This window comes from Anser brachyrhynchus (assembly GCF_964034855.1).
Source record: "Anser brachyrhynchus genome assembly, chromosome: 8".
Classification (NCBI taxonomy): domain Eukaryota; kingdom Metazoa; phylum Chordata; class Aves; order Anseriformes; family Anatidae; genus Anser; species Anser brachyrhynchus.
In genome coordinates, this window is record NC_137702.1 from 9,798,621 (window position 1) to 9,813,334 (window position 14,714).

The following is a 14,714-nucleotide window of genomic DNA, read 5'->3' on the forward strand; positions in this document are numbered from 1 at the left end:
TTCGGGGAGGTAGCACCCTAGGGGCACCCCAGGTCTCTCGGGGATCTCACCGTTAGCATCATGTCCTCTGGGATCGTGTCCATCTGAGAGCCTTCTGGGGCTCTCTCCCGAAGGCAGAGATGAGACGGGGTTTTAATAGGTCCCGGGTGCCCCCGCCCTGCCAGCAGGACGCTGTCGGTGCCACTTGTTGGGGCAGCACCCGGCTGCTCGCACCCGTACACGCGCCACGTACCTCCTGCCTCTGTGCCACAGCGGATGGCTCCTCTTCCTCCCTGGGGAAGGAAAAAATGCAAAGCAAAATGTATTGGCTCTTCTCGTTGTTTTTAACGCACACAAGGGCAGGACACTTCGCAGCCCCATTCCCCGCTTCAGCAGCTGCACCCGGTGCCCGGGCTGAGGTGTGCCTTGGCGCACGTCGCTCCTCGCAGCCCGGCCGTGGGGAAACGAGCACCATCGGGAGCAGGGGGCAAGGCTGAGCCCGATGCCCCCAGCACGAGCACGGCCCCAGCTCCTGATTTCCGAGGACAGGAACAAGACTTAGAAGGCTTTTAACACGGAGTGCGCACGTGCTAACGTTAGGAGCAAAGGGCTGCTTTTGGAAAGGTTTGGGGTGGTGCGTTATCAAGAGAGCCTCAACAGCTGGGGGCACAGGGGGGCTGCAGGGGGCTGCTGGGCCAATCCAGGCCAACGCCGGACCTGCCACCGCTCCCCTGGGTGAGAAAACAAGCAAGCACCACGAGTTGGAACTTATGTAAAAAAAAAAATTTATTTCGGAGGAGGATTTGAACATCGACATGCAGGTACAACATGAATAAAAATTATTGCACCGCTATTATGTGGCAATTGTTCAAGTTTCTAAAAACACAGAAATTCCACACGTCCTCTTATCTAGCTAAGTGCTGAGTGACACGGCTTGGCAGAGCCCAGCTTCGGGGGTGCTCTCGCAGCCACCTGGATATGATATCGAACACAACGTAAACACACACTTCTGTCAAATCTTCTACTAGAAGTACAGAATTATCCTTCACATCCAGTAAGAGAAAACCAGAGAAAGACTTTATCCTCCCCTCTTCGGAAGAAAAAAAAAATAAAAATACTCCAAATCACACCTTAATGCAAGTGTGGCAACCAAAACCACTGGTCACTCCCACCCTTCCCCAGCAAGCGCTCTGTAGTACATTAGCAGCCAAAGGCCTCTGACATTCGGACCCAGGAGCGGCCGTTACAATGCTAACGTCTAATATTTACAATAAATATCATCCATCTCTCTTAGTCCGCAACAGTAAGAGACAAAGGGAAAAATAACACTGAAATGAGGCAGCGCGGGAAGGCGCTGGCCGGGGACAGGAGCAGGGGAGAGCTGCGAGGGGAAATCAGTCGGGAAAGCGATGTATGTTGGTGGTTGTATGCACGGCTCGTTCACCAGTGAATTCCTCCCACCTGTCTGACTCAGTGTCACTTACGGAGGCCACGTTCCCGGCTTGCTGCCTGCTCTGCTTGGGGCCGTGGGCCCCATCCTGCACTGGGAAGGGCTGCGCAGCGCGCCCGTGCGCATGGACACAGCGTTCCCAACATCTCCTTCCCCTCCCCAGCACACGAATTTTGCAATCCGAGCAGGTATGTAAGTAATTCTTGGCAGAGCAAGGAGTAAGTCCTGGTCTCCACCTGGTTTGTTATTGCAATTTCACCAAAAAAATCTTTCTGCCTAAACTTTTTGCTAAGGTGCCCCAATAGGAGTTGGACAGGTGGTGGATGGGGAAGGTGGTGCACCTGGCACACGGAGGGGAACTGCAGGGTTGAGGAGGAGCAAGGGACCCAGGGTTTCACTAGGATGCTCTCCTGGTAATGCTGTTGGGCTTTGGCTTCCAAAAAAAGCAGGGTTTTGAAATTGCACTGATCACTTTCTGTACCTTAGCTACAAAAGAGGTGACTGAGCACATACCTCACCTCTTCTTTGGCCAGTTCAGGCAAAAGCAGCAAAAGCTGTGACACGACAAAGTTTCCACTCCTCTTTCTGTGCTCAAGAAAGGATAACTTCCCGATTCAGCACTGGAGGTACCGGCTGCAAAGAGAGGGAGTCAGCAGCTAATGGAGCTGGTACCTTCAGACAGTCACCTCCCAGCCTGCGTCTCCCACAGGAGGCCCTGTGACCCCGACGTACCTGGCACAGACATAACCCAGGCCCCCTTACCGGGCTCGGTCCGACAGGACCCTCAAGTACGCCGCTGGGAAGGGGTTCAGAAGTGCTATAGTACACCACAGATCAGGGAAAGCCAGCAGCTGCCTGCTCTCGCCGCTCCCCCTTAAAGCCACTGCAGCTAACGGCCTGGGCTGGCTGCTTCGAATGACCCCGGCTGCAAAGCCCCCTCCTGCTAGGGCAGTGGTTTGGTTTTCCCTTCAGGTTTTTTTAATGCAGACCCCTTTGTGGACGCCCCTGGGAGCACGCTCGCAGAGCAAGGTGCCTCACCACAGGAGATGCAAACGGGGACCTGTCACCGAGGGAACAGCAAGGCCAAAGCACGTCCTCCTGCACTCACTGCTCGATTTATACCGGGACGTCCGTCTCGCCAAGGTTAGGTGCTCCCTGGACGTAATCTTGAGCCTTCTCTTCACAGTTGCCACGGAATTATGATGCTGAATCAATTTCTCATCATTCCCAGGAACCTTGCTTTATGCTGTACTGCCAATTGCACGTTGTTGCTTCTCAGTAATTTTTTAGGAGATTTCAGTAGGGAGAAAACTAGCCAGATCAAGCACCGGATCCTGCCAAGTCTGTTCCTTATTTGCTACCGCTCCAAATCAGCACAGAATGATATCAACACGAGGGCTTTGCGAGGCTGGAGGCTCCCAGGCCCCTGACAGGGCAGTGGAAATGGGGTTTATAATCACCAGCCGAGTGCACACAGGTAGCCTACGAATTCCAGGAGGAAAGAGCAAAGAGACAGTACGGCAAGGCCCTGCTCTCAATACCGTCACAGCAAGATTTATTCAGGTGTTATCTGGGAGCTTTGAGGCTTTGGCTAGTGTATTAACAACACCATACATGTTCACACAGACACACAGAGTAAACACTCATTTAAACATGGTTAAAAAAAAAAAAAAAAAAGCTCAAACCAAACCAAAATTGGTCCAGAAATGAAGAAATGAAATCCAAGCAGCCAAAAATCACGCACATGATGGGGAAAAAATGGTTATACAGAAAGAATCAGGGCAAGATTACAGAGACTTTTGTGACTTGTGGATTAAGCTGAAATCAAGTTGAAAGAGATGAAGAAAATACATTCCTATATAAAAACATATTTACATTTAGGGACAGTGAATCAAAACTTCAAGTTCAGAAAAGGCCAAGACAATGAAAAAAGGCAGCAGTAGAATGAAACAGACCAACAGGTGCGGGTTTTAGCTTGAAATACTGTTGCACAGTCATTCTGCTTCTAACAGAGAAAGCCAGTGAGCAGGACACTAGATAGCGCGGGTGATCCGCAGGAGGATATACTCAGACAAGACTAGAATAAGAGCTGAGCACAATCTGGGACAAATGACGGGAGTGTTCACTGACAGTAACCTTTAACTGGATGAAGAAATGGCTTACAGTGCTATAGGTATCACCAGTCACAGTTATTGGTGTATTGGTATCTAATCCTCAGCAAAGAGCACTGGTACCCGGAGTCGGTCACACCTAAAGCAAAGCAATGTCTAAACCTAAGAGCCGAGAGTAATTTTTAATGGAACCAAGTGACCTCTGCAGTGGAAATGCTCTAGCTATCACAGCTGAAACCTTAAAATATCACATGTGTTTTGAAGTCTGCTTGCAGCTTGTCCACAGAACTCAAGGAGTCAGAACTCTTCATAGTTTTCTGGTTGGTTGTTTTTAAAATGGGCAGATATAGAAAACTCAGCGAGTTTCCCAAGCCCCAGTTCCGAAATGTTAAGGAACACCTTAAAATCCCTACCTATTTAGACTCACCAAGAGAAGGAAAAGTCTCCGAAGGTCATTTATCAATTGAGATATCTTCGCCCAAGACATACTAGAGAACACGTGACTACAAATTTCTCTACTTTAAAATCCACCTACAAGGCGCCCCTTTCCTGGGGTCATTTATTCTGAGGCAGGGCAAGTTACAAATTGAAACCAGACCAAGGAAGATAAAACATCATTAAAATTTTAAAAACAGAAGGAGAAGTTGCCACGTGTCCTATAAAGGATAAATAAAAACAATCCCTCCCAAAAAAAACAGCTTAGAGATTTCTCTGATTGAAACAAACAAACAAAAACACTTTTACTTGGTTTAAAGAGAAGATAGGGATATCTCTCTGTCCAACCCCTCCATCCAAGTCCCTTCTTTCATATCCTCTAAGGATGTGTGCAGAACTGTGAGTGCACACAGTGACAAAGAGATCTTACTTGTACTGAAGAAGATTTGCTCCCAAACTTGTGGACCAGAGAGTACTTTCTTCTCCTTGTCAAAGAAAACTACATTGTAAATTCAAAGACAATATTCAAGACCTGTGAATTTCAAAGACATTTGAAAGAAGTTTGAAAACCAGAGATTTTGAAGTAAGCTGCCTTTTTTTGTGTTGAGAGTTTTTGGGATCTTAAATAAATGCAGAATTGGAAGGAAGAGCACAACAATCCCTAAACTCAGGCAAAACAAAAGGTCAGGAAGGGAAAAATCAGCAAACTGTTTCCTAAGCCCTGTTTTAAAGATACCCTGTTCTAAAGAGACCTCAAACAGCAAGCATTACTGTGTACAAAAATAGAATAGCAAGGATGAAAAAACACAAAAAACAGTATGAAAAAAACCCTCCCAAAAATAGATGTACACAAGTTCTATTTTATATTAGTGTATATTACAAAATTCAAACATGCAGTCTCTATTCTGAATGCAGAATGCTCCAGTCCGTGTGTACCAGGGATGCTGCTATGTTTTCTTTACAGTACCATCATGTGACAGGGGAAAGTCTTGTATTTTTAACTGACTTCCAACCTCTTTGCTTTTTGCTTGTGTGAGAGTCCCTTCTTTACAGGGCCTCGTGCTGCCATCTGGCAGAGGAGAGGCTCTCAGAGGTGGCTGTCCAAGAGCATGCGACAGCTCCTTCGATGGAGCGATTTTGCAGCTACCTCCCAGTACTTCAGATGCTTTAGCACTGCAGAAAGTTGCCTCTTTTTTTGCCACCACAGGACACGTTGCCTCCCAAGGTTTTGCTGAGCTTAATGACTCTGTGCAGGATCCACTCCTCATGGTCAGACTGTCTGTGCTAGATAGTTTGGCTTTCTCTTGACATGCTCCTGTTTGTGAAGTTTCCTGCCTTTTTTGCTTCAGATCTCTCTCTTCTTTACAGGAGGCACCCAAATGGGGGAAATCCTTTTTCTTTTCCACCTCTCCAGAACCAGGCATGCTGAGCTTCAAAGGGCCCAAGACACTCTGAGCTAGTGGCATTAACTGAGACATGGAGAGTGCCCTTTCGATAGCACTGGGGACGAGCAGTGTGGAGGACACAGTACCTGCTGGGCTGCCCTGGCTCGTTTTGCTTGCCGTTGAAGCACTCTCTGCCTGGGACGAGCTGGGTCGCTTTTCAGCGCTAGGACTTTTTTGGGATGTTTCACTCACACTTGCAGGACACAGAGATAAGGTGCTGTGCTGTTCTACGGGCTGAACTGTGCCCTTGTGATCCTTCTCACTGCGATCCACAGGGCTCACCAAGCGAGGAGTGCTCACACTTGCTGTGCAACAAGAAGAAAGTGCTAGCAGAGGTTTTGAATCTTGTTTTTTCTGGCTGATTTCTGTTAGTGGGGTGTCTTTCAGGTCAAGTTTACCACATGAGGCCCCTAAAGAGTCACTTTTTTCAAGTTCAGGGAGTTTGATAGACGGGCACGGTATACTTTCTGTGCAATCTGTAGGTTTTTGAGTACTAGTAGTTCCCCTTTGATCTCTGATTGCTTCAGAAGACTTGTCTTTTAGACCTAAACACTGAAAGGCTTTGTTTTCTGCCAATTTATGTTCCTTTGCAGTTGTTCCTGATCTTAGGAATGGCTTTTCTGAATCAGCTAAATTTTCTGGAGAAGTTCCTGGGAGGACCTCTGATGAGGAAGGGTGCACAGCAACTTGCAACGATTCTGAAACAGTCTTGGCTTGTTGAACATTTCCCTTCTGCAAATCTTCTGTACCTTTTGGATCTTCGGGTAGAAAGGCATCATCTTCAATACTATCCTTGCTTTCCAACTTAGAGGAAAACTTATTATCTTCATTAAAAGAATCTGAGCCTTGGTCTCCACTGTCAGGGGGCTTGTCCATTCTTCTCCCATCTTGACTATCCTCTGAACCATCATCTGTCTCATCTTCAGAAGAATCTACCTCTCTGATGGCCTCCTGCTTTTGCAGAGACTCTCTCCTCTCCACCCTGTCTTGTCGAATAGCACCCAACTTCCGGGAACCTGGCTTCTGCAACATTCCTTTTTCCGCTAGCCCAAGTTTGCCACCCGTTGTTTCATTCACAGATTCTTGTAAACTCTGTAGACTTGGGTCCCTCTGTAGCATCTCCTTCTTAAATTCAGAGTGAGAAATATCCAAGCTATGCTTACGTGAGGAAGCCAGCTTCTTCTCAGAAGAGGACAGCGAGGCAGCTAGTTTCTCAGCCGACTGTACTCTCTTTAGCAAAGGAGACCTAGGGGGCTCAGCACTTTTGGGGCGAGAAATTTGTCTCACCAGTGGTGGAGAGGAGTGTAGTTTTACTGGGAAAGACTGAATAATACTGGAGCTGCCAACTGAGTGTCCTGGTAAAGGAGAGGGGGAGCGTTGTGGTGACGTGGACTGTGGGGTTGGTGATGGAGTGTGAGCTAGTGGTGACAGAGGAATATTTCCTGCAGACTTGCGCCTTGGAGATCTATACTGTCTTTGAAGCTTTGGTGCTAGTCCATGCAGAGAGCTGGGTCGGATGTGTCCAGAGCTGGCTGGAGAATTGGGAACACTGGAACTGGGAGAGCTGCTCTGGGAAGAATTGCCACCAACTTAGAAGAGATGAAAAGAAAAAATACCACGAAGATTATTACATGTGATCATTAAAACAAGTTACTGAAAATAAGACATGCAAAAGCAAGACAAAATGCCATATTACCACAAAGCACTGCAGTAATATTATGAGATAATATTCCATGGCTTCTGATTGAAAAATCACACCATTGTCACAACACCAGAATACAGTAAGAAACATTCTGCTATCAGAGCATTTTTTTGCAAAAACAACAACAAAAACAAGTTAAATAAGCCATGTGTTCCAATGCTATTCTTGTGAGGCAAATCTCTATTGTCAGCTAATTCAATTTTCAAATATGACTTTTCCACACTGTTTTGATTCCTTTTCTCTGAACTAATAGAGAAAATGTCTCAAATGGCTACAAAACCACTGCAACTTACAGTGTACTTTTGCATCAAAGTGAAAGGATGCTACTGTTCAGTAACTGCATTCTTAAAAGGGTGTATGGATCTTCATTTTTAAATGAATATATGAATGAGAATACATCCATCCTTAAGGTAATCAACATTATAGCTGTCATTTTACTCCAAAAACAGATCTACTATCTGCATTTATCAATGCAAAAATCTTTCCCAAGTTTTTCTGTTTGCTTGTTGTTTTGTTTTCTTTTGTTTTGTTTTTTTACCTGAGTGTACAGACTCTGGAGTGGATCTGTAACTCTGTGTAGGTGACCGAGGAGACAGGTTGTGGGTTGGAGAGCCAGGCACACTTTCTCCAGAAGACAGAGAGCGGTTCAGCGAAGATAAACTACGGCTGGTGTGAAGCAGTGATGCCTGTTTAGTGATCTTCCTCAACAAAGAACTCTTCTTCTTACTGTGGAAAAGTATTGAAAGTTGTTCAGAAGCCCAAATGATTTATTTACCTTTATTGACATATTTCAGTCAATTTTATGACACAATTAAAGAGAAAAAGAAAACAAAAAGAAAAGAAAAAACACAGTATGTGCAGGCTGATACACACATTATCTGCAAATTGCTTTGACAAGATCTCTCTCACATTATCCTGGTTACTGCTTAATTTTCACAGAGAAACAACAAAACAAACCTTTCCTGACCATCCTTAGTTTTGCTCTTCTTGTTCCTACGAGCCATCTTGGATTTGTAGCTGGCCTTTCGAGCTGGTCCAACTTTTATGGATGTGTTCTCAAATGGCGTAGTGGAGATAGACACTTTATTTCCACTCTGTCAGAAACAAGACACAGACACTGCTGAAAACATGGCTTTTTGAAGCAAATCTGCAGGCTAAGCAGGTAGGCTGCTAGTTTATTACTGACTGCCATTTTGTAATCCTTTGTCAAACTCCATTTCCCTCTTTGCATTTCCACCTATCATTTATTAAGGAATTGCTGAGAGAGAGCTCTCTTTAGTCAGGCTTTCACAAATGATTAGATCAGATCCCAGCTGGTAGGTAAAGCTTCCCAGAGCAGAGAGAACACAGCATCTGACCTCTCCCATTGAGATCCCAAATGCCTCCATTTAATACTTGTAATGCTTGGAAGCTTGAGCAAAGTGATATTCTGTCACCAATCCTATTCCCTTTGCTCTGAATGATGACAGGTGTGAGCATACCAGGCATCTATCATGATGAATCTGCAACACACAGCATGTCTTGTCTAACTCATCTTAAAAAATATATATAAATAAATTTTAAAAAATCCTGATTGCTCCTTTGTTTGCAGTCCCAAAGATTTCTGTCTATTGGAACAGTCCAAAACTTTGGATTTTATTTCCATAAATGGATTCAGCTCAGAAGGAGGTACCAAAATGCAAGTCATTTAACTGGATAATTTTAAGACCAACCATTACAAAGCTGCTTTTAAATACCACTGGGAATAATCCTTGAGAAAGCAGTATTAAGAGACAATAACATTAGCACAGCCTAAAGGCAAAAAATAAAAGTAATTTGGACTTTTTTAAGGTATTTTTCCTAAAGTGTTGTTTGAGGAAAGGTATACTTGAATCTTATTAATCTTTGTCTTTAATACTGATAAAAATGTATCTGACAAGCCCTTATTTCTCAAATAGAGCATCTGAGTTCAGCTTAAATTACATGCAGACAATTTTGGAGATTTAGGAATTAAGCTACAGCAATGAGTTTTGGCAAAACAAAGGCCAGGTGCTGTATACATACTTGTATTTCAGACAATGTCAATTAGATATCTGCAACGTTTTAAACAAGCTGTCTCATAGTCTGCATATTACCTATTTTCCAATATCTAACAGTGCCGAGTCCCTACCTTCAGAATTAGCTCCACCACTTCGGTGTGCACCAGCCCGTTGACCGGCTCCCCGTTGACATGGGTTATCAGATCCCCTTCACGCAGACCTGCTTCGTTCGCTGGACCGCCTTCCTCCACGTGCTGCCAATGAGAAGGGGATGACTGATTTGAGAAGAGGAATGTACGAGATAGCTGGCCAGATCAGACACAAAGCCAGCTCATCTCTCGCTGCAGCCAGCATTAGCTGCTTCAAAAGAGGGTGAAAGGAACCACTGACTGGCACAGCCAAGCACAAAAATTTGCACTCTTCCACTCCTCCCCCAGCTCCTGACAGTCTTCTCCTGATCCAAGGCAGACAGCCAGGATGGTTAAGCTGATTGAGAGACCAGCTCTTCCCAAAGCCAGAGACTTAATACTCTTCCAAAATTTTTCCACTTGGGTATGTTAACTAGATGCTCTTGATTTTCAGGCAAGACTTTAATCTCTTTCAATTTCTTTGCCATCCCAACTGCAACATCCTACCATGTACATGCTGGTACCCAGGAAGGCCAACAGACTTTTAAATTAGATTCTGCCATGCGTTTAGGTTGCCTATGCTGCATCTAATTCCAAACAGAGTTTCTTTTTCTACTTTCCATCCTTCATTGACCTATCCAACGTCACATCTTTTCCCATGAACACACTGTCCTTCCCCATCGCTGTTCAGAAAGGTAACCTCCTTTCCAGTGAGGCGACATTCATGCTCAAGAACTCTGCAACTCTCCCTCTAACCAGAAAAAATTACCAAGCAGTATCTTGGTAAATTTAGCATTTTTCAAGGACAGCAGAGAAGTGCAAGGGAAAAATGCAACTTCAGATTATTTTTCTAAGTAAGAATGAGCGTTAAATTATGACCAAAACATATGAAGTCCAAAATGTCTAATGAACACATGGATATTCACAGGAAAGGAATAAACCATCTTTACTCTCTGTTCTCTCTAACTACACAATTCAAATTACCCTGCTTCAGGGAATGGATCATTCCTAGAAGTCACACGTTAAGAAAAAAAGGAACACGGAGATCAAGTACCAGCACTAAAGGGAAGGAATAGATACAGGCATGGAAACCAGACCTTTTAGCACAGCACACAACTAAGCCAACAGCTAAATCCCTAGGCAGACAGCATAGCAGCAGTGATGCTTTAAGGCTTGTAATCAATTCCAAGCAACTGCTTGGAAAATCCCAGCAGAATGAACTGATCCAAAGCAGGCTACAATCACTAACACTGGTCCGAACAAATTAGCTATAACTCGCTCTCATGCAACAACCCTAATATAGAGAAAGACGGTATGTACACAGAAACATGCTTTAAAGTATGTGTTACAGGTGGAAGGAGTGGATTCATGTAAGCAGGGAAGAAAGAAAGAAGAAAGGTTGCTGTGGTTCTGTGATGGGCTTGAAAATTGCTATAGTTAAAACACAAAATGCTGTTACTTGTTTTTAAAGGGCTTCCCCCACCCAAAAAAAAAGATAACTTTGGGTCCAAGGAAGGAGAGAGAAAACAGGGCAGCAAATTTATATATTTATATTACAATTTATATAAAGCTAAATCCCACAGTCCCAGCCAAATGCATTTCTGGACCCAAGGGGTACTCTGTTTAGAAAAGCGGAGACATACCCAGACCATGTGATGCACAGTGTAGATATCACTGTCACCCATATAGACGCGAATGGCACGGAGAGTGAAACCGTATTTCTTTCCAGCCCGATGGATGATGATTGGTGGTTTCAGGTTTGCGATAGCAGGAGAAAAGTCACGGCTGGGTGAGGAGTCCCTCGAAGATGGGTTTGAGGATAGAGAATGAGGTGACATTGGACTAGCCAATGGGGAACACGTGTGGTGATCTACAGTGATGACACAAAGGTGAGCAAAAATTAGGAAACCAGGCCTCAAAAGAGAAAAATTCTTGTTAGAGAACAGCTAGGAAACCATCCTGCCCCATGCTCTTAAAGCTGGTCTTCACCAGAACAGAGCTTGTCCTGCAGCTTCAACTAATTCATGCTTCAGCATGCAAAAACCAATGGAGTTTCCAGAAAGCATATTTGGTAACGTGTACATTGTTCGCCTAGAATTAGAGTTGATTCACACTGCTTATTTCTCCTGTTTCAGGGATTTATAACCCATCACAGGTATTTGTTCTAGGCACAAGCCAGGGACACTCCGTTTCAAGGTTATGATCTAGTACCACCCTCCAGAAGATCAGATAATTTCTAGATCTTGGTACAAGTTACATATTGGTGTTGTGATAAATCAAAAACAGTATTTTTGAAAGAAAAATCAGTTATCGGTCAGACAGCTACATGCAGATAATTTCAGTAGTGTTTTAAATTCAGAGGGGCAAAAATACTTAACTCTAAAAAGCAGCCACTGCAGGAACTTTGGTACTGGAGAACATCACAAGTGTATTTTAGAGTGCGTTTCCCAAACCAACAGCCTCAGAGCTAAATTCTCACTTACGTGGCTGTGACTTAGCTGGGCAACTGGCTAAAATACCTGACTGCTCACAAGGGTAACAATATCTGCTTCTAAAAATACAAAGCAAATACAGAACTCTCATTTTAAAGTGAAGCTGGTCAACATCAGTAAAATAATCCCAAAAAGTAGGAATATTAAATGCAGCTGTAAAAGGTAATCCCCTAAGAAACACCTGCTGAGTTACCCAGCATATATTTACCTGGAAGATGAGAACAGCTCTGGAAGAACCTTTGCTGGGTGATTAAATACACATTTTAGAGATTTTCATGAGGGTGTTTGTGGTTCAACAAGCAACCAACAGGCAAGGCAGAAGAAATGAAATGTGCATCACCATGATGGTGCCAAGAAGCATTTCCATACGTGCCTCCAGCTCCCCAGCTGAGACGGGCAGACCGGTAATGCTCTGCCAGCAGGTTCTGCTGGGTCAGCACCCACGGCCCAGATACAAATTCCTGCTCCAATCTAGGCAGGAATGGGAACAGCCCTGGAAGTACAGCAAGGCCTTATCCTCTGGAAAGAGGGACAAAGTCCTCGCAGGGAGAGCCTCCTGCCAAACCGGTCTGTCGTAGCTCTGCCTGGTTGGGCTGTTCACTAGAAGTCAGCCACCTGGCATTAGGAATTGTCAGGGTATGGCTCTACACAGAGACAGAGCTGGGCCAGCAATGTAAGATGTTCTGCAGTAACTACCTTTGTTAGCTATTTACACTACTGAATTCTTGAACTCTCAGTCTCAACCAAGTTATTTGAGTTACTGAAACTTTCTGGTGCACAGATGCACCAGACACAAACAGTTCCCAAACAACACAGAAGTCAGTATGTGGAAAAATAAATAAAATAAAACAAAATAAAATAAAAGCAGCATCTTGAGGGTTAACAAATGTTCTGTGTCGATATACCTCCTTGCTGCACCATTGTCTAGAGAGCAGCTTATGCTCCAGGAGCCAATTTAAACAGAACAACTCACGGAAAGCTGCCACTTACAGAAGCTGCAGTCTGACCACACACAATACTCCTGTCCGGGGCAAAGCAATACTATTATCCTGGTGAGCTGTAAACATTCACCAATTGTAAAAGCTACATCGGTCCCTTCCTGCCAGCTAAGGCATTATTCCAGGAGAGCGAAAGGGGGAGGATCTGTCTGCAAATCTTCTGTTTAGTGCTTGCAGATTCTCACAATGCCTAACACAAGGCATTTCTTACCTGAGGGAATCATGAGAGACAAGGCAGTAGCAGATGCTGATTTAATCACTTTATTGACAGGTCTTGAGGTACGTTTCTCCCCGGATTCCCCAGAGAGCAACCTGTGTCGTGCCCGCCGCACTGCCAAATCGCTGATGGCTTTTGGAGTGGTAAAGTCTGGGCCTTCATTGCTATTACTGCGAGCGCGTGGATCAGAGAAATCTGCAGTGCTCCCAGCTACAGTTTAAATTAAAACAGATTAGAACCACAGGGAATTCCTAACAGTCTATTCCCCTACAGGCAAAATACATTAAATCAAAGTCATGTTTACATGAAGTCCAAGAGTAAATTTTCCTAAGAAGAAACCCCAGGGCTTGAATTTTTATTTACAGAAATGGTGTTATTCTGAATACAGAAAATTAGCAGTTTCTATTCTGTTGGAAAAGCTTTCTAATGAAATCACATTGCTCAGTAGCAGAGTTGCACGAATCCTACATCTGTGCTGCAGTTCTGAAAGCAAGCAAGCCTTTTCAATGGAATTGTTCATAGAAGTAAACACGTTTATGGAAAGTGCTCCACTTTTACAACCAGCAAGAATCGTCAATCTTTGAGTTAAAACCTGCCAGTAATAGAAGAGCCAGGTTTTATTGGAGTCATACATAAAAAAGCCACTTTAAGAGAATATTAAGGTACTAAAGTCAGAGAAAGCAAAAATGTGGTTGGAAAGACAACCTCAATTTGCCCCCTTCTGTGCACCATTGCAATTTAGGCTTGAATTACCTAACCTTCTATAATTATATATAAAATGCAAAGTAATCTTGAAAATCAGCCTGGGCATAAAGCATTAGCAGATGCTGGGGCGTAAGGGGTGTACACAAGCTCTGTGCCTCAGTTCCCCATCAATACCTTAAAGGGGCACTGTGAAAATACATTAATTAGAATTTACAAGGTGCTCAGAAATTAAAGGGGTAAGCATCACAGCAAGTCCACATGGGAAATTAATCATTCTGTCTTCAAAAGCAAATTTTGAGCAGCATGCAATAAATAAAGCCTAAGGGCCACATTTTGAACAATGAGGACAGAACAAAACATTGATCATTGTTATTTAAGTGGGCACCACGGCTCTGCATACTAAGTAAAGCAGGAAGTACCAGGAAAATAAAAATTCAGAGCACCGGTCTCAAAGACTTCATTACCAGATGCCAGTTCAACATTTAACAGCCACAGAGTCTCAAATAAAGCTTCCAGACAATAAGGAACCCAGAATCAGAGGCTGCACATGAAAAGGCTGTGATATGCATTAGAAGAGCACTCTGAGGCAGCAAGTTGAACGAAAATCTTTTCCTACAGCCCCCTGTCTCTAACTTAACTTCCCAGGTTGGGGACACTGAAGCAATGGTACCCCTGAATTCCACGCACTGTATTAAGTCTAATACATCAAGCTCATTGAGCAGCCTGCCCACCAAAGATTCAGTTTTACATATTTCAACTTGTAGTTGCTCAAATTTACAGTGAAAATGTTCTTGCAATTTCATTGGCACATGTCTAAGCTTTCAGTATGAATTCTAGAAGCTGAGATTTCTGTCCCATGGTTTCACTATGGCAGCAATGTCATCCAAGTCCGTGGTAAATTACTTCCTTCATTCCCACACGTTTTTACATGGGTTAATGGAGCAGTGATAGCTGTACTGGGCCTCTTTTGGGAGGATAACCCTTGGAGGGGAATGGGACAACTTTGGAGTAAATTTCACAGACTGGATTGCAGA

The 14,714-nt window shown here is 44.1% G+C and overlaps 1 protein-coding gene across 15 annotated transcripts in view; it reads right to left on the reverse strand.

Moving 5' to 3' along the window:
- Positions 1–743: 743 nt before the first annotated feature.
- The window catches only part of MAST2 (microtubule associated serine/threonine kinase 2), a 191,953-nt gene continuing 177,982 nt past the window's right edge, over positions 744–14,714 (reverse strand). For all 15 annotated transcript variants that reach the window (XM_080602211.1, XM_080602219.1, XM_080602218.1 and 12 more), the window contains 6 exons: positions 12,970–13,185; positions 10,912–11,138; positions 9,272–9,394; positions 8,080–8,216; positions 7,661–7,848; positions 744–7,009 (listed from right to left, as the gene is read on the reverse strand). In XM_080602211.1, the coding sequence (XP_080458337.1) occupies positions 4,923–7,009; positions 7,661–7,848; positions 8,080–8,216; positions 9,272–9,394; positions 10,912–11,138; positions 12,970–13,185 (2,978 nt within the window). In that variant the 3' untranslated portion in view covers positions 744–4,922. The remainder of the gene's footprint in view (positions 7,010–7,660; positions 7,849–8,079; positions 8,217–9,271; positions 9,395–10,911; positions 11,139–12,969; positions 13,186–14,714) is intronic.